Genomic DNA, 26,028 nt, shown 5'->3' with positions numbered 1-26,028 from the left:
ACGGTCATCAGTTGCAATTTGCCCCGGGCCATGCCTCGGATAAAGAAATGGCCACATTCAACGATTTGGTTGGTGTAGGCAAACGCAACGATATTCTTGTAAAATGGCGTTACTGTTCCTATGAAAAGGCAATGTTTGCCCCCAGAAATACTAAAAGGGCGGCCGTCGCTCTGGTAGCCTAAAATTAATTGATATATGTTAACCTACACTGATACCCAACTCGTGACGAGCTGTAACTGGAGTGGTCCTATCAAAGAAATTTTCCATTCCGTACATACGGCGAGTGGCTTAGTGCCGCGTAGTGCCCTAGAGCTTCTTTGACAAGAAACCGGAACCAACTCTTCTACCGGCGGCTCTGTCCAGAACCGGGCAGTCAAGTGCTGAGGTCTCCGAGGCGGCTCATGAGGTGATACAGGGTCATGTGGCAAAATCCGGAAAGGATTGAGGTAGATTATTCGTCTAGCTGCTGCCACGCGATAGCTGCGATGTGGATCGGCTTCTGACGTCCTACAGGAGGCATTCAGTGACAGATGCTGAACGTATATTGAGACACACCGACAATATATTAGCTGCCTTGTTCTTTCTGAAACGTATACGGAAAGGCCTATTGGGCTACTTTGTACACCAGGCCCGTGGAAAAAGTTACAGTGGCGGTCCTGAAAACTTATGGCACAAAGCGCCCCGAGGCGCTGAACGAGGGGTGATGCCAGCTCACATGTCGAATCGGTGTATATAAGAAGGCAACTGGAACTGGTGCTGCCCAAGAGAGCCGTTGGCGACCCTTTGCGGCTGTGACAATTTATACTTAGATAGTGTTGTAATGCTGTCACTGGCTGTACATCTTCCAATCCTGCAGGCGCTGTGTCGCAGCAGTGCCGCTAAACTTAAAACGGTATGATCTAACTATCTTCAGTCAATAGTTCCCCGACTTCTGTTCATCCACATCGCTTTTGGTACCCAAAAGTGCTCCCGATGATACACTCCATCGTGGCCTCGGCCAGGCCCATAGGACATCTTCTAAGCGATACATCGCTCTCACCGGCACATGCCAACCCTAGACGATGGAGATAGCCATCATTATGCCGGGCCACGTAGCAGCGGCCTGCGTCATCATGACAGAGCCTCAAGGTAGCAAACTTCTTTTATCACACATCAAGCTCTCCTCTACCTTGCAACTAAGGCTGCGCCATCGAAGAACTGGATTCCGCGGGCGCCGATCCGCCGTTCTCACACCAACGCCAGCCAATACTCTTTGAGCATCCAAAATGAACGTCCCCGACCCGCTCAGTTTCTGTATCTCCACCCTTGCGCTAGCAGATCTAGGGTGCAAGTACCAATGTGCTCATGAAGAGATCGGCATCTACAGGGACATCATCAAGTCCACCTCCGACCTTGTCGCCGAGACAAAGGACAAACTCCAAAGAGCAGTGGCAGGCCACCTACCTAATGACGACATGGCATGGATCTACGGCAAAGTTCAACAAGCAGAAGTCTTGCTGGCGAAGGCAAACAAATCAATGAAAGGCATGGACAAGGTTGTACCACAAAAGCGGTTTCGATGGGTGTTCCAAAAGCGGGCGGTCGCAGAGTCATACAAGGGTGCAATATATCAGTGCCATGTAACGCTGTCACAAATTCGGTCCCGCTTGATAGGGATGCAGAATCGGGAGTATGGATATGAGTCGTCGTGGATAGAATCAGATAGACTTCCGCCGTCAAGACAGATCGCAAATGCACCTTGGGAACATCCAGGTTTGTCTAACCGATTTCTTGTTTCTCTCTTCATGCGCAAGGATGAACCCGTCAGGCTAACGTAGATCTTCTCGCGCAGCAGACGACTGCCACTGGAGCAGCCCAACCCCGCGCCGGATCGCCGCTGCACAGGGAGGACACCATGGTTTCCCATCACCATACCCTAGCAGTAAGGTATATAAGGCTGCCACCGTCGCTAGACACACGATACCTCTCGTTAGGAGTCGCCGTACGAATACCGACTTGCACGCCTGGTTGCTGAACAGCGTTCTCCAAAATGCTCGATAAGTTAATGGGAGGTCTTTTGCGAGCAAATACTGTTTTGGGTGGATGTTTGTCTCTTTTGTCCGGGTGGATATGATGAGCGGGCATCAGGATGTCTGCACTTTGCGAATAAAATTGGATTGAGGACTTTGTGCTGAACTTCATGGACCAGATCTACCTCCAACCCTAACCTTTCGTTTTATTAAATCATGTTTACCAATTTCTGTCCAACGTTCCGTCCAGTGTTCTCTCCGGCGTTCTTACTTTGCGCGTTAATTCTATTTCCTCATTAACTTGGCTTTTAAGCGCAGAGAAACCGTGTAGTAGATTGATACCCAAATTATACCCTGAAAGCCACGAAACCATGAAGACGTCTTGCAAAGAGTAACGTATTTATTATATATGATCCGGGCTTATGTATGTACACAGAGCTCCGAGCTATATACAGTCCCAGAAGCTCATTTCCCCGAAAAACAAATATATATCCCTTGCACTGATAGGGTCCTATAAAATGTGGCCCGTGCATGCATGTCAAGAGCATCAACTTTCTTGCGCCATAAACTCTATCGAATACCACTATGCAAAGACGGCCCGTATTGGCAGGAGCACGTAGATCGACTCAACTCCAAAGAATAAGGCTCTATATACAATATACACCAATATTTCAATGTTTGTGACTTCATTTGAGACCTGTGGTGATGCGGCAGAACGACTTACCGCCCATATGTGATTGGTGCGCACGGGCCACCCTCACAGGACGTTATTATCGGATAATACAATTGTAAGTGATCTCGCAAGGAGCTGGTTTATTACGTATTAGAGCGTATATTGATCTCGATTAATGTCTGATGCGGTCCCAAGCTTGGTCCATGCAGACGAATACCGATAAGTTCAGGTACAAAAAACCTCCAAAAAGGGCGACGTGAGAGGTAATACAGTATGTACCCCTCTAGGTAGCATGCCCGTACTACATCAACGGGAGGAAAATTACCGTTAGGTCGCTGCTCTGAGACTCCTGTAAGGGAGTGTCCTGATTGCCTATCTTGCCGTCTGCCCTCCATGCTTCCATATTGTCGTAGATTGCCGTTAGATGTCGTTGTTGTTGTTTGCCTGCCCCTAGCTTCTTACTGCCCTGTACGCGTATCCGCGTCGCCTGCGGTCCTCCTGCATGTAGCCAAATAACGCTCCCTGTTCTGATTACCCTCCCTTGCCTCTATCCCCTATCTTCCTGCATCCAATAGCGCGCTCAACCAGGTACTGTAGGGGTGCACCAAGCCCCTATGGACCCGCGCTGCACTACGTATTAGAATATGCTGGGTGGATTAAGGTATAGAGGGAGTAGGGGGCGGTTTGGATAAGAGGCTCGTCGTAGGCCTTCCGCCTGCGAGGTGTATACGGTTTGGCTGCGTGTAGGTGCCGTACGGTATATCGTTATACCGCATAAGAAGGGGGTCGCTGCCGTAGGTAGATGCCGTGATTCGAGTGTACTAGACGTGTACGTGAAGACGTAATGGCTGTGTTGAGTTTTTCGTTGGGGCTCACCCTCCCAGTGAAAAATCTTCACGATACCACCACGTTGCAGCGCCGGCGCTGCGCAGCCGTACGCACGTCTCTGCGTTTGCTCTAGTAGTCTATCAGCACGATCCTGACGGAGCGCTGATAGTACTGCTAGGTTCCCGGGCTCCACCGCGTGGAGGTGCAGAGGCCGATTTCATGGAGCCCCCGTATTAGAGCGTACATTAATGAGAACTGCAAACGGAAATAGAAGTATCCTCCTGTGTACAATTAGAATGCTATGACCGTCTCGAGTGATTAGCTACTAACCTATATTAATCACAATCCGGGTCCTTAACGACATCTCCGTCCTGGTAGACGCTTGGGAACCATACACCCTGGTCAAATTGTCCAAAGCTCCAATCAGACGGGTGCTTTTGTACCATGCGTTGAATTCTGTCGGCAGATGTGCACATTCGCTCAATATGTTCTTCACGTCGATCATCTGCAGGATTTGAGGCATAAGACCCAAGCTTTCCGGTGAGGTCGCTTAGGACAGCGCTCACTAGTGTTTACATGTAAGATCAAATGAAGTCAATGGGGGAGTATATGCGGAGCTGTACCGTTACTACCGCCAGCCCTTATATGGTTGACCAGGGCCTCACCTATGGTTCGGCGAACATAGGAAGAATACTCTGCGGCATAAAAGCGCTCTGCGTGCTGATCTATGAGTGTACAAAGCACTATTATGCCCTGAGTGATGTCGTTGTCCTCGGGCGTGTGGTCCTCGTAGATTGTTGGCTGCCCCCGATAGCTTGACTTCGGCCGGGTGCGTCCCCCCTGGGCGGAGCCGGTTCGCCTGGAACCGGAAGAAGGCCTCTGGCTGGAGGGAGGTCGTCTAGAGCTAGTTGAACTAGACGAAGGCCGCTTAGAAGACGAGGGTCGTTGAGAAGAGGCAGGTCGCTTAGAGGCAGGTCGATTCTGGCTGGTGGGAGGTCGATTTGAAGTGCGAGGTCGAGCCGTTGCTGCTCTCGCCGGTTCCAGGGGAACAGGTTCGTTGGCCGCTTCCTTTGAACCACCACAGCCCATAATCAGTACACCCTCTCACCCCTTTTCAAATGCACTGCACAGCCACAATATTTCTTTACCGTAAGCCCGTTCGATATGTACCGCAGCCCGTTCGATAGTAATTATTAAACTCAGCTTATCAACCCCAGCCTATGAACGTCAGCTATGTAATTCGCTAAGAGATCGCCTCCACATCCCTTCGCATCCATTAGGTTACTCTTTATAGGATGAAAAGAGATGACAATGACGTAGGAGTGAAGTCAGCGAGTGCAATGGTTCAGAACTCTGCGTCAGGCCCAAGTGAGCACCTTCTGAGGGTGTCCCTGGGACTCTTCTAAGTCAAGTTTGCGGTAAACCCCGACGCGTGAACCAGTACCAACTGTGTGCAAGCAAAATTCAATATTTAGTCCGTGCCCCTAGGAATTGATCTTTGCACAGCTGAGCTTCAGGGATTCACGAGATTACACTAACCTGCCATTGTATTACTGTAACCTTTCTCAAGTTGTTCAGATACAGTTGCACGTATGAATAAAGCAACTGTAGGTACAATTGGGTGAGAGCAACAATATGTGTGGGTATCGCTTTGTGGAGATTTGTGGCAATGATATGGACTGAACGAATGCTACAATTTTTTTTTTTTCATTGGGCTACGTATCAATTTAAATTGTGTCGTCCCCATGTACAAATGTGCGGTGTACCTTTTGGGCGGGATGTTACACGTAGGTAAGCCACATACATAAGTGCTTCGTGACGCCGATATCGACATGCATACCTCTACCAAGTTCAGCATAGTCTACAAACTTAGTAACCGGAAACATATCAACTAATTCCGTAAAATTTCGTTTGGAAATGTTTGCTTTATAGCCATAAGCTATGCGTAGAGTGCTTTGTCGATTCATTCAAGAACCGCGAGGCTCTTTCACAATGTCGCTTTTCTTATCTGATGAGGCTCAATCGAAGTTTTATGCAGTGTCCTCCCCCCGCGAAAAAAGATTGTGGGGTGGCTGATAGTGGGGTGGCTGTTGGTGGCCTTGGGCATAAAGTCGGTGATCGAGAAATATGTTACTATCCGCATCACACTACTGGAGGCCTTAATACAATGTAAACGGTGTTAGGGTATATTTTGCATCTCTCAGTATAACGGCTTCCTAAACAATTGGGGCAGTTACGGCCCCGCAATATTGAAAAAAACTAACCCTCATGTTATCGATAATAGTCCACCAATCGGATTGGCTGACTCTTATCGATAACATGAGGACCAATTTCAACGGGATAAGGGATAGAGACAATGAAAACGAGTGTGCATACGCTCTGATGACAGCGACTCCCAAAATATCAGGCTTCCTAAAAGGAAGCTCTAAGCAGAAGAAATCTCAAATCCAAATTAAGGTACGTTAAGAAACCACTCCCAAAAGGTGGGGTTAGCGCGGGGAACAGCATTCTACCCAAGAACCATCGGGCACTGGACTGCATCACCTTCGCGGTCTATAACAAATTGACTCCGCTGGCCATCCACACATCATGACCAGTGTTGTGTAGCCACGATGCAACCCAAGGGCTCTTGAGATAACGATTGATTTTTGGGAGCTGTTTAGGCCCAACTTACGATAGCCCAACCTTTCATAGCTGGACAATCAGCAAGTTTCCTGGTGATATACTCAAGGCAAAAGTATACCCCGTCTGCACGCTGCCCGTGACGGGTCTCAGCGCATAGCCCGGAGGTGTCGGTTGTAGACCTATTTTCTCATCTCCCGCACCTTGCATTAGCCTGAAGCGCACAAGAAAGAAGCAATATACCACCTACCCCTCCATAGGCTACGTTGGTAATGAACAAGGTGTGTGCGACGTGGCATTGCATTTGGAATAACGTATCTTTGGGAATGTGGGCATTTGAAGAAGAAGAATTCCTATAGTGAAACGATTCATTTGCAAGAAGTATCTCCCATGGAATATCAAGCCCGGAGGTATACATACACCAATGCCACCAAACAAGGCGGGGTTCGACATGCAAGTGCCTCCTGAATTGATCGCTATTGGAGTCGATTTTGGTATGACATACACCGGTACGTAAGCCCGTGAAACTTCAAATTTGATACCTTTTATTATTTTTCATTGTCTTGTTGTTAGGGGTCGTGCTGAGACAGAATCGTCGTAGGAGTCGCATTCTCTACTCTTGATTGGCCGGAGCCACGAGTTATCAAGAACTGGCCAAGTCCTCGGCGTATTCATGTCGAAAACAAGGTCCCAACTGCCGTCACTTATCGAGCAGGTAGAAAACGTATCGATTGGGGCTTTGAATCTCCAGCGCCTGCTGAGATTAGACCTGGAATGGCTGTGTGGGACAGATTCAAACTCTTTCTTGACCCTACAATTCTCAAGAAATTGTCCGAGACTTGTAATGTTGAGGACTTAGACTTGATACCGACATACGACGATATAAAAATGTGGTTCGAAGATTTCTTGACGAAATTATACGAGTATATTGTTGCATACATGACTAAATACTTTCATCTAAAAGATTGGGAAGCAGCTCGCGTAGTATACAGTTTTAGTGTGCCGACGACCTGGAATAATCGTATTGACGTCGTTAAAACATTTGAGGATATTATCAGGAAAGCTGGCTTTGGAAAGAGCGAACAACACTCGGTTAAAATCGAATTGACAGAGGCAGAAGCAGCGGCAGTGTATACAGCAAGGAAGTGGAAAGATCATCGTGCCGTAGGGGCTTCAAAGGAATTAGATGGAGTACAACAGGGCAATGTCCTAATGGTTTGTGATGCGGGAGGCGGTACGACAGTAGGTCCCATGCTTTGCAACATAGGCTGAGCCAAGCATGCTAAATCTAGCAATCAGGATGTCTCCGTCCTCAAGGTCGGTTCTATCAAACCTTTCAGGGACCGAAACGGCAATGAAGAGAGAATTGCTGAGCTGGAGCAGCTTGACTGCGTTGAGGGTTTTCCACCATAGCTCCTATCTGCCGGTTTATGTGCTAACCCAAAATGTCAGGTAGAGCAATTGGTTCTGTTCAGATCGATGAAATATTCCAAAGAGAGGTTGAGAGGCGTTTAAGTTTTATTCTGCACGCAGAGGATAATGATTCGGAATATATAGCAGAAGATATGGTCAATCTTACCCTAGCAGGACAGACTAGAGGTCGAAGTAACAACAGACTCGAATGGCGAAACTTTGCTGGGAAAGATATGATCAAGCGTGAGGCAGAAGAGATGACCAAAAGCCGTAGAAAGACGTCATTCCAGCATTTCAAAACGACATTCGGGACTCCAGATTTTATAGACTACATTAGAGTACGGCTCCCAGATTTGTTCAAGAACCTTAGTTGTCCTGAAGTCGGGGTTGAGGGCGGCAGGATGACATTCACGTAGTAAGATTCAGAACCAACCCATGTATATCAATCTATCTAGTTAAGCTAATAAATCAAAAAGTGATGACATAAAAGAGATGTTCGATGAGCAGATAGACGGTATTTTTGAACTCATTAGCGAACAGCTGGAGCGTCTTCAGGAAATTCACCCATTACAACAAGTAGTGAGTAATCCTATACAACTTCTTTACACCTCTGCACATGGACAAAATCTCATCCCATTAGTCACATTTCGTTATCTCGGGAGGGCTTGGATCCTCCGAATACGTCCAAGAGTGCATAATGAGACGCTTCGGCTCGGCTCCAGGTGGCCAAGGCAAGGTAATTCTGGTCGCCAAGGACCCGTGAGTACAGAAATATTCCTGATTTCCCTTCTAAATTTCTCACCAAATCTATACAGTCAACTCTCCGTCTGCAAAGGCCTAGTGATCGACCATGTCCATCGCCTAAAATTTGCAAATTTTATCCTCTCCACCATTTGCAGTCGTGCATCCTATGGTATCCTCTTTAACAAACTTTACGATGAGAGCAAGCACTCAGGGCCGCCTTACAAGGGCCCACTCGATAACCAGGACTATGCTTTGAACCAGATCCATTGGCTTGTCCGTGCGGGTGAGCCTCTTAGACGCGATGGGCCCAAAAGTCATACCTTCTATCGCATTGTGGACCCCGAAACTCAAGACCCAATTGTCTGTAAAGATGTTATTGCTTCTAGTGCACAATCCAAATTCCTTCCAAGCAACATCGATGAAGAAGACGCCGAAAGAGCCTATCAGATCGAATCAGTGTTAGATTTAAAAGATCTTGACCAAGCAGACTATGTGGAGAAGAAGAGGAAATTTCTGGGCATTAGAGTTAAACGCTATTGGAAGATCGAGCATACTATCTCTGTGCACGCTGGCCTATCAGATCTAAGATTTGAGATGCGGGTCGGTAACAATGTTATTGGGGAGAGATCCTCGATTCCAATCATCTGGATGCACGTGCGGGGCTCAAGACAAGATAGCGTCGTTGATGGAGAGAACGGAGAGGGCGGAGAGGATTCAGATGCTACATTGTTTGAAATACTAGACGAGTTGAAGGGCCCGAAGCTGCTCAGGTCAGCCGGAACAGCTCCCTTCTAAAACTTGGTGAATGGCGACTTATATAAAATTCACAATAATTGGCGTAGGAGTACATGTATTCTTTTTCAATTAGCATGAAAATTGCCACACTGTAAGATATTGCATTAGATAGAGTACAGAAGCTGTTAGCAAATCATATCGTGAAATATTTGTTTCAATGTATAACAACACTAGGAAGGATATGGTACTGAAATTGCTAGAGCTTAATAAGTAACTTTGTTTTACGTTCTGAAAAAGAAGCCTGCTAGTTGGATGTACTATGGTATCCGGCGTAAGTATTGTATATTGTCGGTGCGTTGCAGGGGTTCCTTGCAGAGTATTTTACACCAATAAGAAAGCCGGTTTGTATAGAAAACATGAACCTTCTTAATTTTCCTCCTTTTTCATTTGCCGCAAAAGTGGATTAAAAACAAGCCACATGCCGCCCAACCTGCAACGCACCGACAATGTACAATACTTACGCCGGATACCATAGTACGTCCTACCCATTTGCGGTGGAATCCCGGAGATAATAGAACTCGCGTGGCGCATTCCAGTTGGTCGCGCACAAGACCATCCAATTATACGTGAACACGAGCATCTGTAATATATCGCCAGCACACAAGGCAGGCATTCATTGCACGAACTCCGGACTCTTCAGCTCACCGATAATCTTCACCGGTTTTCCGTTTTATTGCGAGAGTTCATCACCTTCCCCTATAATGTCTAGGTAGTTTCTTGAGCAGGTAGTAGCCTTCACGATTTATCTTCTTTACCACAAAGCCTAACGCGCAGTCACTGACTTTGAATTCTGTAGTCGATGTCAGGATGGCGGCCGCTAGGGAGCAGACTTTGACCCTCACAGAAATTCGGGTGATGGCTTCCGAGAAGCAACCAGGGATATGGCTCGACCAGAAACGCTCGTCTTTGATCCGGGACTTTAACCACCTCTCTCCGGCTATTCAAATTGGACCGAAACAAGGTTCCGGGAAACGGGAGAAAAATGACCATCCACTACCTGGACTGATACAGGCTACTCGCCTACGGCAAATTGTAAATCCAAAACCTGCTGTTGAGCCAAGACCTACCAGGCAGCTCTCGGAACCGGTCGTCGAGCCAGAACCCGTAGTTGGACCAGAATCGATCTCATTCACTGAATTTTCCTATCTATTACCCATCATCAACTTTGGACAAGATGGTGACAGAATCGCTGAGCATGACGGCTCTGAGCCATCACAACAGTCCGTTGGGGATAGTGTGACTGTGAGCTAGCCCTGTAACTGCATGAGCGATAAAAAAGGTTAGCTGACCATACCCTTGTAGGAACTGAACCACCGCCTTAGACCCCGTATCGGAGATACTGATGGTAAACATCTTCCCAATGTTGCGGCAAGGCCAGATCGACGACGCCCAGGTGAGCTGTCTGGAATCCAAGAAAAAATACCATCTCAGGGCCCAGGCACATATCATGGGCCAGGAAGCGTTCCTCTTCCCAGCCTTGCTGCGGAGCCTCTGGAGCCTAACTCAAGGGCTTCAGGGATCGGTCCAGAAAATCCAAAGAGCAGATGCAAACGTAGGAATACGCCGCCTTCTGGCCATAAGAACTATGAGGAAGCTCCACTGCCAGCGCCAATGCCAAAACCAGCCAGCTCGCGATTGTTCTCGAAGCTGAAAAACAGATTGAGTCCTAATCCCCTTCGTGTCGACAGTGCCCAGGAGTCCAAACCGCCACCGCCAGTGTTTAAACCACCCTCGACGGCCCGGTCTTGGTCTTCCGCCGCGTCACAGGGTCTACGAAAGATTCTCCCATTCAAAACAAAGAAAGAGCAGCCTTCGACCCTGGAGCATTCTTATGAGTCCTCTTCCTCCTCAACCCTGAAAGCGGCTAGCAAACGGTCACGCCATTCTGAAAATTTGGGAGTAGATTCGACAGCTTCCAATACTCCGACAGGAAGATTCAGCATAACCTCGTCCATGTCGAGATCGTCTTCACGAACCTCCTGTGGGAAGTCCTACCATACAGGCTTAGAAGCCGCGCTTACCCTTCAAGAAAAGCCACGTCCTTTCCAGTGCACTTTCTGTCTAAAGCAATGCGAGAATGCAGAAGAGTGGATACAGCACGAGAAATCTTCCCATGTCCACAAAAACAAGAGTGATTGGTTCTGGGAATGCGGGTTCTGTGACACCCTCCTCCAATCTTGGGATAAGCGGCAAGAGCACATCATCGACGAACACTTCAACAAAGGGGCAACGATGCTTTCCTGGAATCCACTTAGGTCGCCATCGCCAATGATAAAGCGTTTTGGAACGCCAGCTCCCGGCTTCCCTCACTGGGACAAAGCAGCGTTGTTCGCTCTCCAGAAACTTACGCTCTCAGATTCTTCCAATTCCCAAAAGTCGGGAAGAGAGTATCGATGCAAAATCTGTGACATAGAATTCGCGAATTTGTCCACATACATGGGACATACAGATCTCTGGCACTGCTCACCGGAGAGCTGGTCATGCCCCAGTCTTGCGAACGAACCCCCACTAGACGCATTTTTCTGCCCAACCGGCCCGGACTCGACTGGAAGCGCTCGAGATGAATGCATCTGCTGCGAGCAAAAATTCTACACCAGGCCGTTGAATGTGAGTCTGGAGGCCCGCATCCAGCACCTCAAAGACGTACATTGCTTCCACGAATGTGCGCACGAAGAGAAGTTTTTCAGAAAGGAATACTTTCACTTGCACTTGGCGAATGCGCACAATATCAATGATTTCGGCTCCTTGTTGAACTTCATCGATTCTCGCGCAAGAGAAGAGCGCGCCCCAGCGAGCATGGTGTGATGAATGAAATGTTGTGAGCACTATAGGTTGAAAATTGCCACGAGATGTAGAAATTGGTGGTATGAGCTCCATTCGGTCGACTTGATACGAAATTCCAACTTTTCTAACGGCTGGTACTAGGGTGCAACTCATGCCTCAGGCCGACAACGCCTTATTGTCTAAACGAGCCTCGTACTCATTGACCAGAAATGGCAGGGAGCGCATATGAAAAAAAGATAGCTGTAAGCTTAACTGGTTGGGCAAGAAAGAGAGTGGCGCACATGCTTACCATTACCCCAAGCCTTAATTCGCGACAGAAAGGTCATTTCTTATAACAAACTGTCTCCCTCTGCGACTGATGCAAATTGTTTAGCCGATATTCGGTGAACTGGAGACATCAGTGGAAGAAGGTGCAGCTGCCCTCGGTATGGCAGCAGTAGATGCTGCAGCAACGAGGAGACTGACTGCGCCGAGGGAGGATAGAATGAGTGGATCAAACGTCGACGGAGGGACAAACACTTAATAACAGCTCAAATTGCATTTATTGAGCGCGCAATTAGTAGTTTGATTCATAGAGAACGCGAAGAAATTTGTTCATAACGGCCAGCAACGGTTGATAACTTTAGAAATTAGAACAATCATCATTGGTATAACACTGCCTCTCAAAAATCTCAAACAAGCTTGCAATTTATTATCCACCACAGCCACCACAGCCTAACAAAGCAACGATTAGCATCTATCCAATGGAATGGAAAATTTGTCTCTATCGAGAGACGCTGCATTGGGTAGCGTTGGGTATGAACGAGGTGCTCTACGCTCCTCCACCACCACCACATCCACCACCTCGTGACAGTCAGCACCAAACTAATTATCACAAAAAGGAAACGAGAAAACTTACCGCCGCCGCCGCCACCGCAGCCTCCTCCGCCTCCGCAGCCCCCTCCGCCACCACATCCACCGCCACATCCTCCAGCGGAGCCTGAGCAAGATCCGCCACCAAACGAGGCCATTCCTCCACAGGTGCCTGCAGCGCACGCTCCGGCAGACCCAGCGCTTGTGTTGACCACACAGGGATCAGACGCATAGACACCAGTTCCGATACAGGGGTCGACGTAGTACGGGTAGTACACGGGATAATAAATCGGATAGCCCCAGGCATAGTAGTAGAAATACTCGTCGCGCCTTGGCTCTGGACGGCCCTTCTTTCTAGCCCTTGCGCAAGCCTGGTGGTACGCCGCATCGAGCTGGGCCGCTTTAACCTTGGCCTGAGCCTCGTTGCTCGTGTCGCGGACGGCATTGTGCGCGGAGATGTGCGGCGACTTCAGTGGGTCCGAGGAGGCGTTTCCGACTTGGTGCAGCTGCTCGGTGGCGATGAAGTTGGAGGTGCGGAAGAGGCGCGAGAGGGAAGACGTGTGAGTCTCGCGGATCGCCTCGCAGTACCAGCAGGTGCACTCTGAGTAGGGCTCTTGGAATTTGTCCTGGTAAGCTTTGCTGGTCCAGGCGAAAGAATCGCTGAGTTTGGATTCCTCGATTTTGTCGTCGTGGTCAATGAGTTTACCTGTCTTGAGTTGTGAATGGATATAATAATTCGGTGGTGAGCACTGATGAGTGTGCCACGCGAGATCAACATCAAGGGTGGGGACGGCGATGTTTTTCGGGTGAGCCTGCATGATTTGGAAGAAGCGGTCGTATTTGACAAGGCAACGTTTCATGGTAGCCATTAGCGCGGGCGAATGAAGCCAGTCAATCCCATGCATCTTGTCGACAAACGAGCCCTGACGGATGACGGCGCCGACAAGGTCAAGCGCGAAAGGGGAAGAGTTGAACCAGTACCGTGACATCATACGGCGAATGGCAACTTTTTCCCGATTTAATACAGGGCCGTTCGAAACTTTGGCTTTCCTAACAAGGCCTTTATCTGTTATGGCTTTCTCAAAGAGCTCTTTGATCGTTTCAATAGTGGTTGCTCTTGGATATCCCTCTGCCTGCGTGATGCCCAGAATGTTCTGGCTCAATCCGGCCTTTACCAATTTGCTAGGGAAAATGCATTCAGGCTGGGTTTTGCTAAAGGATTTGACTTTGGCCGGTGCACCGTCGACCTGCACAACGGTCCCAGGGAGTGGAAGTTCCTCTGTCAAGAGGGCGGTGACATCGCGATGGAATTTCTGCACGCGTAAAGCTTCATGCGTAACTTGAAACTTGCAACCTTCGCACAGAGCAGAGAAGTCCTGATCAGCAAGGCCACTACCAGGTTCGAATTGGTCATTGACGCCCGTATAGCCTGATCCTTGAGTCCAAGGTACTATGACAGTGCGGGAGCAGGACGGACATTTCAGAGTTTTAACGTGGGGGTCATTAAGGTTGTTCCACAGGCGGCTAGTTGATTTTTCAAAGTTGGTCTGAGCTTGAGAGCTGGGTGTGTATTCAAAAGTAACCGGGTCAATCAAGGCATCGACTGCGCCCCAGGGGAGACCTGTAGCATAGAAATCCATCTTGCCTAGTCTGAAGCAGTCCTCAAAGAAGCAACGAGGGTTGAGCAAATAGGCATGCCATACCATCAAGACGTCTAGGAGTTATTAGAATACATCGTTTGCATATCGCATTCATACGGATCAGGACGTATACATACCTAACGGCGGCAGCCAGTCGCGAGTGAGATAGACGAGCTGCACACCCTCTGTTGCAACTAGGTGAATATTCTTACCGGTGGTCAATTTGTCGAGTACGAGCTTGTTGCAGGAATAGCCACCTTTGGTCTGAGGGACGCATCGAGTCCACCATGTCTCGAAACGATCGACGGCTCGCGCGACGTAAACAGCCCATCTCTTCTCGCAAACTCTAGCTTTAGCAGCAGCATCTTCACCCAGAGTACCAGCGGGGGGGGTAATATTGAAGAGGCTATCGTTTTTTCCCACTTCGTCTTTCAACCTCCAGAAGGCCTCCAAGAGCTTGAGATGGGCGACTAGTTGATCGCCTGTAGGAGTGTAGGATTTGTCCGGCTGGCTGAGATTCAGGTTTCGAAGCCTGCCACTGAGATCTGGAGGAATGTCGTTTGGAGGCTGGTCTTGTTCCGTATATGCTGGGGGCTGAGCATTTGAGGAGTGAGAGGAGACACCTGAATCGCGAGGCCGCGATGGATCGGCATCAAAGGCCTTTGATTTCTCACCCTTCAGATTCATGATTTAACATTCAGAGAATTCATTCGAGGCGGTGATGTGAGAGTGATCACGGTGGGATTGATGAAGAATAAATATAGCTGTACTAGCGCAGGATCAAACGGAGTGGGTTCCTGGTCGTCAACCCCACCATTTCGGGCTGGCGGTCACACCAAGGCAAACAGCGCGATGGTGTTTGGACGAGAAGGGAACGCTTGGGGCGGAGCAAGCATAGCGTGGCAATAGCTTGATTGTGGTTGGAAGCCCTTCGGAGAAGGCTTTTCCCGCTTGCTGAGCGCATGGCTTGGACAGCATTTTGCCTAACCAAGTGAGGCAGCCTTCGAGAAGTGTTTTGGAAGCAATGATAATGTCAGCTCGAACCGATCAGCCTCTATTCGACCTTTGCTTTTCGCCTATCTTCTCCTCATGGGTACGTCGGCAGGGCGTGATGGCACTCCCCGCACTGATGGGTTGAAACCCTTTCGACCCCATCATCTGAAATCTGCCTCGCCAGAATTATAACCGCAGCTGCTCAGCTTCATCAATCGTGCTGCATGGCGTCGTGTTTGCACAGCCTCGTTGGCGCTCTTACAAGTCTCTTATCGGTTCATCATCCAGCGTGGTTAAACCTCATATCCGACCGAATTCGCTGTACGAGAACAATTTGAGTCTCGTGATAGTAAGAGCAGTTAATAAAGCAAAGTTGTTCATTTTCGGCAGCCTGCTCCTGGCTGACAAGTCTGCTAATTTTCGCTCCACGGTAATGCCGAGGGTGGACGACGCCAGCAGAAGCGACATTCACTTATCCAAGTCTACGAAGAGTAATTAATTCTAGGGGATTTACTTAGCTATCGAGTTGTACCATCTTTGTCTTAGGAAGACTGCCATTATTGAGACCTTAGAGCGTAGTAGCCGAGGCATTGTCCAACGTGGTAATCAGGCTTGCTAATCAATCACCCAGGTTTCAATATTGAATTGAATTGAATGCCAAGACTCAATCAATTCAATCAACCAAGAGCTCGCTGGCTTGGCAACTCAATCAATATAGGGGTTCTAGTTGAATTGAATTGATTGATAAATATTGAAACTTTTAATATTGCATAGAAATATACTAAACATAACATATAATAATGCTCTAACCCTTATTTTTCTTAGTCTCCCTCACCAAAAAAGGGTTACCCGAGTATCACCCGTTGTTTACACTGTCACATCATCGCCAGAGTCTTGGCAGGTAAGAAGAGTTTTACTGCTAGACCTGCCTATTGACAATATCAATTCTATTACCNCCATGGCTTCCAACGCGTNAGATGATNGCCAAACGAATACCTNAACACTCTCTACAGCTCGTTCTGATNATACCGTCCCTACCGGCCCCTAGCACACCTCCGATTATAGCTTAGATGGCAATACTAAGGCGACCGCGGAAGGAAGGAACAGAAAATACACAGCAGGATGGTAACTCAACACCATNCCANGACTCNCGATAGGCCTATATTNATGGCAGGAGCGACAGAAATNANGGTAGAAAGCGGTCTGGGTGTCACCAGGTAGGTCCTCCTGCATCAACACCATGCCAAGACTCGTGATAATTACTAACTACTATGTAGTTGCAATTAGTTGCAATCGTTTCAATATTGATTCAATCAATTCAATCAATTGAACCTTCTGCTTACAAAGCTTTCAATTCAATCAATTCGAGGCCTCAATTGAATTGAATTGATTGATTAGCAAGCCTGGTGGTAATGAAAGGTAATTGCTCACCCACCGTCTATTTGTGTCGATCTGAAGTCCGTGCGCAGATTTCAGGAAAGAAGAACTCGTGTATTGATTGATCTGTGAAAGAAAAGAGACTATATATACATGATGTAGGTGCAGGACCAGCGGGGGGGGTACGTAATAGGTAGGTGATCGAGTCAAGCAGAGGTAGGTGATCGAGTCAAGCAGGGGTAGGTGACTGGGTCAAGGGGTAGGTAACTGAGTCAGGTGGCAAGACAACCCGATTCAGGTCAACAATTTGAGTATCTACCCTTTAGCCCTCCGTATTTCTATTATCAAGTCACCCTTTCAAATAACTACCCTATGTCCGTGCCACAGATCATTCTCCTCTATTCGAAAGCAACATATTCGAATATATTCAGCGCCGGGACGATAAGTTACTGACCTCTTCTCTTGTCAAGTTTCGTCATATCTTCGTGATGCTCCAAGAGGTTTGTTAACAAAATATCACCTAGCAAGTGCAGGAGCGTATGTCTCCCCGAATGTTACAATGTAGCAACGGCTAGTCTTTAATAATTAGCTAGTGCGTCCTCAATAATTAGTTATACCAAAACTAGGCTGTTCGTACATGATATTCATGATACACCTAGGCCTGTCAGTCTTAGGGAGCATTGGTGGGGTTGACAGAGACTTATGGTAAAAGAGGAAGTAAGTGCTATATACTTATAATGGATTATCTTGTAAGAAAATCCGTATAACCAGGCTGACTCTGAATGAGTTAGCGACGAAGCCAGGCATTTAGTTTGTTCCCATCAATGCCCCCACAAATACTGTTGACAGCTTACTAGCACCAAAAAGACCGGTCCTATTGGCGACGCCAATTAGGACAATATATAGCCTCAAATTCCGGTCGACAAATACTCTGCAATCTTCGTCTGATCAGTCCCATGCCCAACCCCGTATTGTCAATCGGAAGTCCGTGCACCGATTATAAGAAAAGAAGAACTAGTGTGTTGATTGATCTATGAAGAAAAAGAGGCTATATATACATAAGGTAGATGCAGGTATAGGGGGGGGGTACGTAATAGGGAGTTGGTGACTGAGTCGGTGACCGAGTCAAGGAGTAGGTAACTGAGTCGGCGGCATGACACCCGACTTAGGTCGACACACCCTCCTAGCTTAGCAGCAGTGCTGCTTAAGCTGATAATTAAAATTAAATCCAAATCTAAATCTTAGATAGGATATTGTTGGTAAGGCTATATATAGGCCAACTTTGTTAATAGGGCCGTAGTTCGGCAGCTACGTTGTTAGTTTTTATCCGGTTAATACTAGCCGTATTAGTATTTAGATCCTTTTATACTGTCTAGCAATCGTCTATCTATGCCTAGATCCTCCTATATACTCTAGTAATTGTCTATCTATACCTAGATTCTCCTATACTATCTAACTATTGTCTATCTAATATTTAGCTACGCTATAGTAGTATAGTCGTTATCTTGTCCGTAGCAGTAAGATACTAGCTTTAGAGTAAAGCGGCAATATGCTAGCTCTAGGGTAACGTAGTAGTAAGGTGCTAGCTCTAAGGTAATACGGCAATGCGCCGGCTTTAGGGTGATATAGTAATATACTAACTTTAAGGTAATACGGCAGTAAGGTGCTAGCTTTAGTAGAATAGCAGTATAATACTAGTGACTAGTTAGTATCCGTAGGTAAATTAGCATAAAGTTTTATTGGTCCTTAGTAGTATAGTACTAGCGTCTAGTCCTATTTAATACTAGGTCGCTACCCTATAAGCTTAAACTTTTAAGCGGCTTTATTTCTAACTTTTGCCTTATATCTAACACCTAGCACCTACTTTATATCTAGCTTTATTGCCTTATATCTAGCTTCTAGTACCTACCTTATATCTAGCTGTTTTATCTCTAGCGCGCTCTACTAGCTATAGCACTATAGGTATTATTGGTTGTAATATTAGTAGAAGGATATTATTTAATGTAAAGGTAATTATAAGTACGTTAATAGCTAAAGTACCTAGATATAAGCCTGTAGGAATAGCTAATTAAAAGAATAATTAGCGTATAGGAAATAACCCTAGGCTTATAACTGTTAATTAGAAGTCCGTATACCAATTATAAAAAAAGAAGAACTTGTGTGTTAATTAATCTATAAAGAAAAAGAGGCTATATATATATAAGGTAGATATAGGTATAGGGGGGGATACGTAATAGGGAGTTGGTAACTAAGTTAGTGACTAAGTCAAGGAGTAGGTAACTAAGTCGGCGGTATAATACCTAACTTAGGTCAATATACCCTTCTAGCTTAGTAGTAATACTACTTAAGCTAATAATTAAAATTAACTCTAAATCTAAATCTTAGATAGGATATTGTTGGTAAGGCTATATATAGGCCAACTTTATTAATAAGGCCGTAGGTTAGCAGCTACGTTATTAGTCTTTATTTAGTTAATGCTAGCTATACTAGTGTTTAGACCCTTATATATAGTTTAGCAATCGTCTATCTATACCTAGATCCTCCTATACACTCTAGCAATTATCTATTTATACTTAAATTCTCTTATACTATTTAATAATTATCCATCTAATATCTAGCTATACTATAGTAGCTTAGTTATTATTTTATCCTTAGTAGTATAGTACTAGCGTTAATATAATATAGTAATAAGGTGCTAGCTCTAGGGTAAAAGTGGTAACGTATTAGCTTTAGGGTAAAAGCGGTAATATGCTAGCTCTAGGGTAAAGTGGTAATACGCTAGCTTTATAATAACGTAGTAGTAAAGTGCTAGCTCTGAGGTAGAATAGTAATATAATATTAGTAACTAGTTAGTATCTATAGGTAAATTAGCGTAGAGTTTTATTAGTCCTTAGTAGTATAGTGCTAGCGTCTAGTCCTATTTAATACTAGGTCGCTACCCCATAAGCTTAAACTCTTAAGTAGCTTTATCTCTAACCCTTACCTTATATTTAGTACCTGGTACCTACCTTATATCTAGCTCTGCTGCCTTATATCTAGCTTTTAGTACCTACCTTATATCTAGCTATTTTATCTCTAGCGCGCTTTACTAGCTATAGCACTATAGGCATTATTAGTTATAATATTAGTAGAAGGACATTGCTTAATATAAAGGTAATTATAAGTACGTTAATAACGGAAGTACCTTGTTTATACTAACTTAATAGCACGAGTGAGTTGTATCCCGGGGCACGAAATACATATAGTATTGTATGCTCTTTGGGATAGTGGTGACTGTCGATTGTATAAAGCAGACTACGTGGTCTATATACTAATGCACCTCCCCCCTAATTAGTTAGTGCTTCATAAGTGCACCAGACGCGTAAGTGAGTAGTTGGTGCACTAAACGCGTAAACGCGTACCTGGTGTACCGAACGCGTAAGCACGCGTTTGGTATAACAGGCGCTGTAATTATACACTGGCAGTACTTGAAAAATAAAACTACCTATATACAGCCTCCGTAATTGCTTTAATAAAACCATAGAATATAAAGGAAAATACATAGGAAATCTCCCCCGAGGTGCTATCTAGGCTGCCTTCTAAACGGTACCTTAAGCTGGCCGTAAGTCCTGCTTACGGTCCGTAAAATAAACCGTACGGCCTTTCAACGGGCAGTAAGTTAGATTTTAAGGGCCGCTAAGGCACTAGTGCTAAGCGAGCCAATGGCGATTTTCCATCCTGGGGATGGAAAATTATAATTGGTTAATTTAACCACCCTATAAAATTCGGCAGGTTACGTAAGTCCACTAAGTTCCACTGTAGCTTTCTACCGTTTTCCACCTATACTATATAACGAGTCGTACGGCCTTCCAACGGGCCGTAGACATACCGTAGGTGCTCTGTTAGTCCCGTTCTACCCATTCTATGACTTTTAGGTTGAGCTTATTTGTATTAATTAGGGTTTTAAGGGCTTAACACGGCTTTGCCTTAGTTATGGCGTCCGCTAGGTTATCTCCGCTGCTAATCTATTTAACCTCTATAATCTTACGTTGTTTATAGGCCTAATGTAAGCACATTAGGTCAACTATAAGCCTCTTCTCTTATATCATACCTAGTTTAACTAGGCAGTTATAAAGGGACTTTAAATTGGTGCATAAAACTAGGGGTAACTACTCCAGTTATAGAATCTTCTGGACCGTTAATTTGATTGCAGCTGCTATATTAAATTTATAAGCTAGTGTATATAGTTTAGAAGCTAGTACACTACGGGTTACTTATTTGTACTTAATTAAAGACTAGTATAGTATATTTGCGTCCTAATTATGGTCCGTAAGTATAATTATAAAGCCAATTTATAATAATAGGTCTTTGTTATTGGCAAAGGAGGCGTCCGTAAATGCTAGTAGGCTAAGGGAATTTAGGTCTAGTGGTACAAAAGTAAGTCCCCTTGCTGTATTATTAATTTGCTACTAAATACGCTTATTAAGCTGCTTAATATTTTCTTCTTGCGGATTTACTGCCTGGGCCGTAAAGGACAAGTTATAGGCAGATTTGGGTTGGCAGACTGTGGCAATATAGGCGCCTCTTACACGCTATACAGCGTATTAGTCCTTTATATTTACGGTCTTATAGGTCTCTCCGCGGGAACTAGTAAGGTCCGTAGGCTTTACTGTAATAAGCTTTAGGTTTTAAGCTTGGCGTTCCTAAGTTAGCTTAATTAGGTTGCCCTTTTGTGTAATTAGGCCTCTATTAAACTTAATTGGATTCTGCTTAGTTAACTGCTCTTATAGCTTTGCTAAGAACTTAGCCTTTTATAGTTTAGTTTCTTTAGCGTCCGTAAAGGTCTAGTCTGCTAGGAATAGGGTATCGTTTGTTTGAAGTCTAATAATACTAAGGCCGTTCGATAGGCTGTATAGGAGGTAGGGGTTATAGGTTAACTGTTCCATTTTAAGCTTACTAATATAATGCTGGTAGTATGTCTTAAACTAGTGGTTCCTAGCTTCTGGTACTCCGTAAAGAGGTTTTACAACCCGTAAAATTGTTCTTAGTTATAGGTTAAGCTCACAGGGTAGTCGTATAAAGATGTCCCTACTTAGGTAGGTATTGGACTGTATATAGGCTTGCGAGATATCCCATAAGTATAGGGCTACGGGTTTAGTTTGCTGTAGTCCCGGCGCAAGTATAAGTATAATTCGTTAGCTAACTCGTTAAATTATAGGCAATTACGTAAGGACTAAGTCCTTTCCCTTATTGTTATAAGCTTGTATAATAAGCCTTAATTTCTTAAAGGCTTTATTAGTACTAGGGTGCTTAATCTCGTTAATAAAGCGTAAGTTAAATATACGGACGCCTTACGGGATGTCTTTCTCTATTATAACCGCAAAGATACCCTTTTTAAGTAGTCCATTAATCTCTTTACGTTATAAGTCCGTAAACGGGGTTTCCTATACTAGAACTAATATATCCGCAGGCGGAGATTGCCTTGCGGATATTCCTGCGGAGGTTAGGTAATTTTCTATTACGGTGTTCTTAGTTATGGGGTGCTTTTAGGGGCGTCCTCGACTACACTTTATAGTAGGTTTAGTAGGTTTAGTAGGTTTCTAGGGGACTTCTAGGGTAGGTAAGGGTGCTTCTAGTTCGTTTAATTTGGTGGGTGCTTCCGGTTTATCTAGTTTAATAGGTACTTCTAGTTTGTCTGGTTCGACGTTATGGGTGTTTTTAGGCCGAAAGTAGGGTTTTACGGACGTGCTTCTGAAGCTAGTTAGCCTACTAAAAAGCTATATACAGCACGTCTCGTTTTCTACAGCTAGTAGATAATAAGGTCTATTCCAACTGCCGCTTTTACGCTATATAAGGACTTTAGAGTTAAGCGGGAAGTCGTATACTAGGGTCGTGTTAGGTCCGTTACAGTAGTATAGGGCGTTATTAATAGCTTGCTTGGCCCATAGCTTGACTATTTCAGTTATTACCTTCTATATTATAGCTGCTTATTCCGTAATAGACGGGGTAGGAGGGCCTAGGTTGCTTATCCTTAGGTAGGCTCTATAAACTAAGAGGGTAGGTACTAGTCCGTTAGGGCCAGCGGTGTTATTAATAGCTTTTACGGCCATCTATAAAGCCAGTTCCTTTTAGATATCCTTATACTCATCTATAATAATCTAGTAAGCTCTCTATAAGGCTAGGTAAGCTCGCTTAATAAGCCCAACGGACTAATACGCCTTAATTAGAACAGCTTTTATTAATATAGCCATAGCTATAGCATACTGCTAGAATTCCTTGCTAATAAAGTTCTTACTAGCGTTATAGGTGATATACTGCGGAGGTCCAACGTATATATCGATCTAGTAGGTCCGTAAAATATCCTAAGTATATTTTATAGATATATTTTACAACTAACGGGCGGCTTAATAGCGGGTTACCTCGTCGATTATATATAATACTGGACTGCCGTTAATATATATAATGTTTACGTATACTAAGTGGTTAAAGTTAAGGTCCTTATAAAGGGTGAACTTAAATCTACCTAGGGAACGTCTGTATTTCTGGCAGAAGGAGCAGTATTTAGTTAGGTAGTTAATTGTCTTCCTATTAACGTTATTATGTCTAGAGCGTTTAAGGACTCTATATAGCTTTTCGGCTAACAGGTGGCCGAAACAGCAGTGTAGGCGGTAGATCTCTGTACTAGTAAGGTAGCACGGGTTATAGTTAAAAGATTCCTAAATGTAGGTCTATAAAGTCTCTCCCTATATAAGGAACGGGTGTCTAAATTGTTATGTAATTAGTAGGGTAATATACTTGCTTCTTAGGGCAGTTACGGGGCTAATTAGGGTGTCTGTAATATTATTATAGTATACCTATAACCTGTCTATGTCTATAAGATAAAGTAGGAAGAGGGTGTCCGCTTTTACTACGTGAAAGTTAACTAGGCTAATTAGAGTCTTAACTTTAACTAATCTAATTAATGTAGTTAAGCCAATGCCGAATTAGACGTTTACGGCCCCAGTTTGCGTAATATTAATATCCATATTGTCATTTATGGTGGTCCTATATACGAGGTATTATCCGTAGCCTGTGGTAGACTTCTTAGAGGTACCTGTGTCGATTATAACACCGTAGAATTCCTTAGGGGTATAGCGTTCTGTGGTGATATATGCAAATGGGTCCTGCTTATAATCTATAACATCCATAACAGGGGTACTTACGGAATGGTTTTTGGGCGCAACTAAGTGTATAAAGGAACGGTTGGCTAATACGGTTGTAATATTAAAGGCTTAGCTATCCGTAAAAGGTCTAAAAGTAGTTAGGAATATCTCTAAGGTCTCTTATTCCTAAATATCTAAGTTAAAGTTAATTATAAGGGCTTCTATTGACTTATTAGGGGGCTCTTCTACTTCCTCTCCTTTGTATTCTAAAATAAACTGGTTAATATGGCTATTAAGTCTCTTCCTAGACTTGTTACGTTCTTTTTAGGTATACCTTATAAACTAATATCCTTCCTTACCGTACACGAAGCACTTCTGGCTAGTTTGTCTGCGGGGGTATATTTTTATACGGGGGTTGCTACAGGGGTTACGGGTAGGACTTAGTTAGTACGGGTGCTGCTAGCGGTAGCGGCGGTCCGTAAAGTAGACGTCTAAGTCTGTTTATAGATATTAAATATCCGCAATAAAGGCTTAAGTGCTGCCTAGTGGGTTTAAGACTTTATACGTTATAATAGAGGAGCGTAGGTCATTAATAAGGCCAGCTAAGGTATCTATAGGCTTGTAGTAGGCGTACTTATAGGGCTCTACTTCCTAGCAGGCTATAATAAGTTTATTGTATAGAAAGTCGTCTATTCAAAGCTTGGTGTTAAGGCCGTGCTATAGGTGCCGAAGGTCTTTAATAAGAATTTGTAGGCACTCTATAGTCGATTTTTTAGTATTCTTATTAATTACGGTCCATAGCTTAATTATATTCTATTAGGTAAAAATATTACGCTTATATTCCAGTCTTTTAAAGTAGTTGCGCGTAGCTTTATATAGCTTATTAAAGGGAATACCAAGGGGGTTGCTTTTAAGGTTAGTGTAATAATAATTAAGTACTAGGCCGCGCAGCATAGTGGAGTAGGCTTGGCTGAATTCCTATTTGGGAATATCAGCCTTCCGACAGAGGTCCGTAAAGATAGTAAGTTTAAAGTCAAAGTTATCGTTTTTACCGCTGTACTTAGATTCGTCGGTATAGAGCTTAGCCAGGTTAGCTAGCTCCTTACCGTAGGTCTTTACTTAGGTAGGTTGCGGATCTATAACTTGCGGATCTATAGCTTGCGGATATATAGCTTATAGATCTATGACTTAAATAACGGGGGTAATTTGGTCCGTATTTTAGGTTACGGGGGTATTGTAGTCCGTAACTTAAGTATTGGGTATACTTTAGCCAGTAAGATTAATTCTAATGCCACTTAGGTTTATAGAATGAATTTAGTTAAATAGGTTAGCTATAAGGCCAGAGATTCTATTAAGTTTAAAGGAGGTAAAGAGGTTACTGGTTTTAATATAATCTAAGATCTGCTCTTTAGTCTATTCTATTTGGTCCTCTTTATATAGTATATCGTATAGAGACCGTACAACAGTGACTTGTCTGTCCCTTTTAACCCATATGCCTTGGTGACGTAAAAGGGTTTATAGGTTATAGATAGTAGTAGGGTTGCAAGCCTTAAAAATAGCTTCTGTAAAGTCCGCAAAGTCTTCCTTATATTGCTCCTATAGGTCGTTATTTATAAGCTTAAAGTATTTATATTTAAGGATTTTAAAGCTAATATAGTTGTTAACGTCGTTTATAGACGTAACGTTGACGCCTTATCTTTACTTCTTTTAACCTTCGCTAACTTGCTTGCTAATATCTGCCATACTATAGTATAGTGTGGTATGTAGCGGGTAGTAGCAGCTTATAACGGGTGGGGGAGGTCTTATAATAGTCCGTAAAATTAATTAACGGGTCCGTAATAGTTTATAGGAGGATAGGGGGTTTCCATAAAAGGTCTGAAGAGGTTTAAGGTTTAAGGGGGTTAAGGATAGGGGTTCTATATAGGTCTGTATTCGCGTTTATATCTTCTAGTAAACCGTACTAAGACTTAAATAAGTATATAGAGTTGGAGATAAGTCCGTAATCCCCGACTTCCGACCTTCCAGTAGGTTGTACTAGGAGTCTAAACAGGTGGTTGCTGTCGAGTATCGCTCGGGGGGAGGTATCGAGTGATTGCTAATCTATGCGCGCTTACTGATCAGTGTTCATACTAACTTAATAGCACGAGTAAGTTGTATCCTGGGGCACGAAATACATA

General features: G+C 44.7%; 6 protein-coding genes across 6 annotated transcripts; 3 read left to right on the top strand and 3 right to left on the bottom strand.

The window, feature by feature from the left end:
• Positions 1-956: 956 nt before the first annotated feature.
• On the top strand, positions 957-2,468 carry K441DRAFT_692288 (uncharacterized protein). Its single transcript, XM_067652556.1, has 2 exons — positions 957-1,752; positions 1,832-2,468. The coding sequence occupies exons 1-2, from the start codon at positions 1,266-1,268 to the stop codon at positions 2,038-2,040; spliced, it is 696 nt and encodes a 231-aa protein (XP_067509951.1). The 5' UTR covers positions 957-1,265; the 3' UTR covers positions 2,041-2,468.
• A 730-nt stretch (positions 2,469-3,198) lies between these two features.
• On the bottom strand, positions 3,199-3,942 carry K441DRAFT_102327 (uncharacterized protein). The gene is made up of 3 exons (XM_067639912.1): positions 3,841-3,942; positions 3,686-3,791; positions 3,199-3,639 (listed from the first exon to the last, which is right to left on the bottom strand). The coding sequence occupies exons 2-3, from the start codon at positions 3,729-3,731 to the stop codon at positions 3,320-3,322; spliced, it is 366 nt and encodes a 121-aa protein (XP_067509950.1). The 5' UTR covers positions 3,732-3,791; positions 3,841-3,942; the 3' UTR covers positions 3,199-3,319.
• K441DRAFT_102236 (uncharacterized protein) lies at positions 3,437-5,060 on the bottom strand. Its single transcript, XM_067639911.1, has 4 exons — positions 5,050-5,060; positions 4,134-4,728; positions 3,841-4,075; positions 3,437-3,791 (listed from the first exon to the last, which is right to left on the bottom strand). Exons 2-3 carry the CDS (start codon positions 4,597-4,599, stop codon positions 3,846-3,848), a joined length of 696 nt encoding a protein of 231 aa, XP_067509949.1. The 5' UTR covers positions 4,600-4,728; positions 5,050-5,060; the 3' UTR covers positions 3,437-3,791; positions 3,841-3,845.
• Positions 5,061-6,063: 1,003 nt separating this feature from the next.
• K441DRAFT_626083 (uncharacterized protein) lies at positions 6,064-9,199 on the top strand. The gene is made up of 7 exons (XM_067646119.1): positions 6,064-6,641; positions 6,734-7,374; positions 7,432-7,531; positions 7,585-7,960; positions 8,022-8,124; positions 8,186-8,304; positions 8,361-9,199. The coding sequence occupies exons 1-7, from the start codon at positions 6,557-6,559 to the stop codon at positions 9,082-9,084; spliced, it is 2,148 nt and encodes a 715-aa protein (XP_067509948.1). The 5' UTR covers positions 6,064-6,556; the 3' UTR covers positions 9,085-9,199.
• A 551-nt stretch (positions 9,200-9,750) lies between these two features.
• Positions 9,751-12,011, top strand: K441DRAFT_651368 (uncharacterized protein). The gene is made up of 3 exons (XM_067647177.1): positions 9,751-9,809; positions 9,881-10,326; positions 10,387-12,011. Exons 2-3 carry the CDS (start codon positions 9,892-9,894, stop codon positions 11,887-11,889), a joined length of 1,938 nt encoding a protein of 645 aa, XP_067509947.1. The 5' UTR covers positions 9,751-9,809; positions 9,881-9,891; the 3' UTR covers positions 11,890-12,011.
• A 331-nt stretch (positions 12,012-12,342) lies between these two features.
• K441DRAFT_692285 (uncharacterized protein) lies at positions 12,343-15,280 on the bottom strand. Its single transcript, XM_067652555.1, has 3 exons — positions 14,498-15,280; positions 12,767-14,434; positions 12,343-12,711 (listed from the first exon to the last, which is right to left on the bottom strand). The coding sequence occupies exons 1-3, from the start codon at positions 15,045-15,047 to the stop codon at positions 12,680-12,682; spliced, it is 2,250 nt and encodes a 749-aa protein (XP_067509946.1). The 5' UTR covers positions 15,048-15,280; the 3' UTR covers positions 12,343-12,679.
• Positions 15,281-26,028: the final 10,748 nt, after the last annotated feature.

Source organism: Cenococcum geophilum, assembly GCF_001692895.1.
Source record: "Cenococcum geophilum 1.58 unplaced genomic scaffold K441scaffold_2, whole genome shotgun sequence".
Lineage (NCBI taxonomy): Eukaryota > Fungi > Ascomycota > Dothideomycetes > Gloniales > Gloniaceae > Cenococcum > Cenococcum geophilum.
This window is presented reverse-complemented; position numbering and strand designations above follow the sequence as displayed.

Bases quoted from the DNA above. Each gene is read 5' to 3' on its own strand.
- K441DRAFT_692288 (XM_067652556.1), top strand. From the start codon at position 1,266: ATGAACGTCCCCGACCCGCTCAGTTTCTGTATCTCCACCCTTGCGCTA. The intron at 1,753-1,831 runs GTTTGTCTAACC...CTTCTCGCGCAG, and splicing joins TGCACCTTGGGAACATCCAG to CAGACGACTGCCACTGGAGC.
- K441DRAFT_102327 (XM_067639912.1), bottom strand. From the start codon at position 3,731: ATGAAATCGGCCTCTGCACCTCCACGCGGTGGAGCCCGGGAACCTA. The intron at 3,640-3,685 runs GCAGTACTATCA...ATAGACTACTAG, and splicing joins CGGTGGAGCCCGGGAACCTA to AGCAAACGCAGAGACGTGCG.
- K441DRAFT_102236 (XM_067639911.1), bottom strand. From the start codon at position 4,599: ATGGGCTGTGGTGGTTCAAAGGAAGCGGCCAACGAACCTGTTCCCCTG. The intron at 4,076-4,133 runs GTACAGCTCCGC...TGTAAACACTAG, and splicing joins AAGGGCTGGCGGTAGTAACG to TGAGCGCTGTCCTAAGCGAC.
- K441DRAFT_626083 (XM_067646119.1), top strand. From the start codon at position 6,557: ATGCCACCAAACAAGGCGGGGTTCGACATGCAAGTGCCTCCTGAATTG. The intron at 7,532-7,584 runs GTTTTCCACCAT...CCAAAATGTCAG, and splicing joins GCAGCTTGACTGCGTTGAGG to GTAGAGCAATTGGTTCTGTT. The intron at 8,125-8,185 runs GTGAGTAATCCT...TCATCCCATTAG, and splicing joins TTCACCCATTACAACAAGTA to TCACATTTCGTTATCTCGGG.
- K441DRAFT_651368 (XM_067647177.1), top strand. From the start codon at position 9,892: ATGGCGGCCGCTAGGGAGCAGACTTTGACCCTCACAGAAATTCGGGTG. The intron at 10,327-10,386 runs GTGAGCTAGCCC...ATACCCTTGTAG, and splicing joins CCGTTGGGGATAGTGTGACT to GAACTGAACCACCGCCTTAG.
- K441DRAFT_692285 (XM_067652555.1), bottom strand. From the start codon at position 15,047: ATGAATCTGAAGGGTGAGAAATCAAAGGCCTTTGATGCCGATCCATCG. The intron at 14,435-14,497 runs GTATGTATACGT...AATAACTCCTAG, and splicing joins CGACTGGCTGCCGCCGTTAG to ACGTCTTGATGGTATGGCAT. The intron at 12,712-12,766 runs GTAAGTTTTCTC...GACTGTCACGAG, and splicing joins CTGCGGTGGCGGCGGCGGCG to GTGGTGGATGTGGTGGTGGT.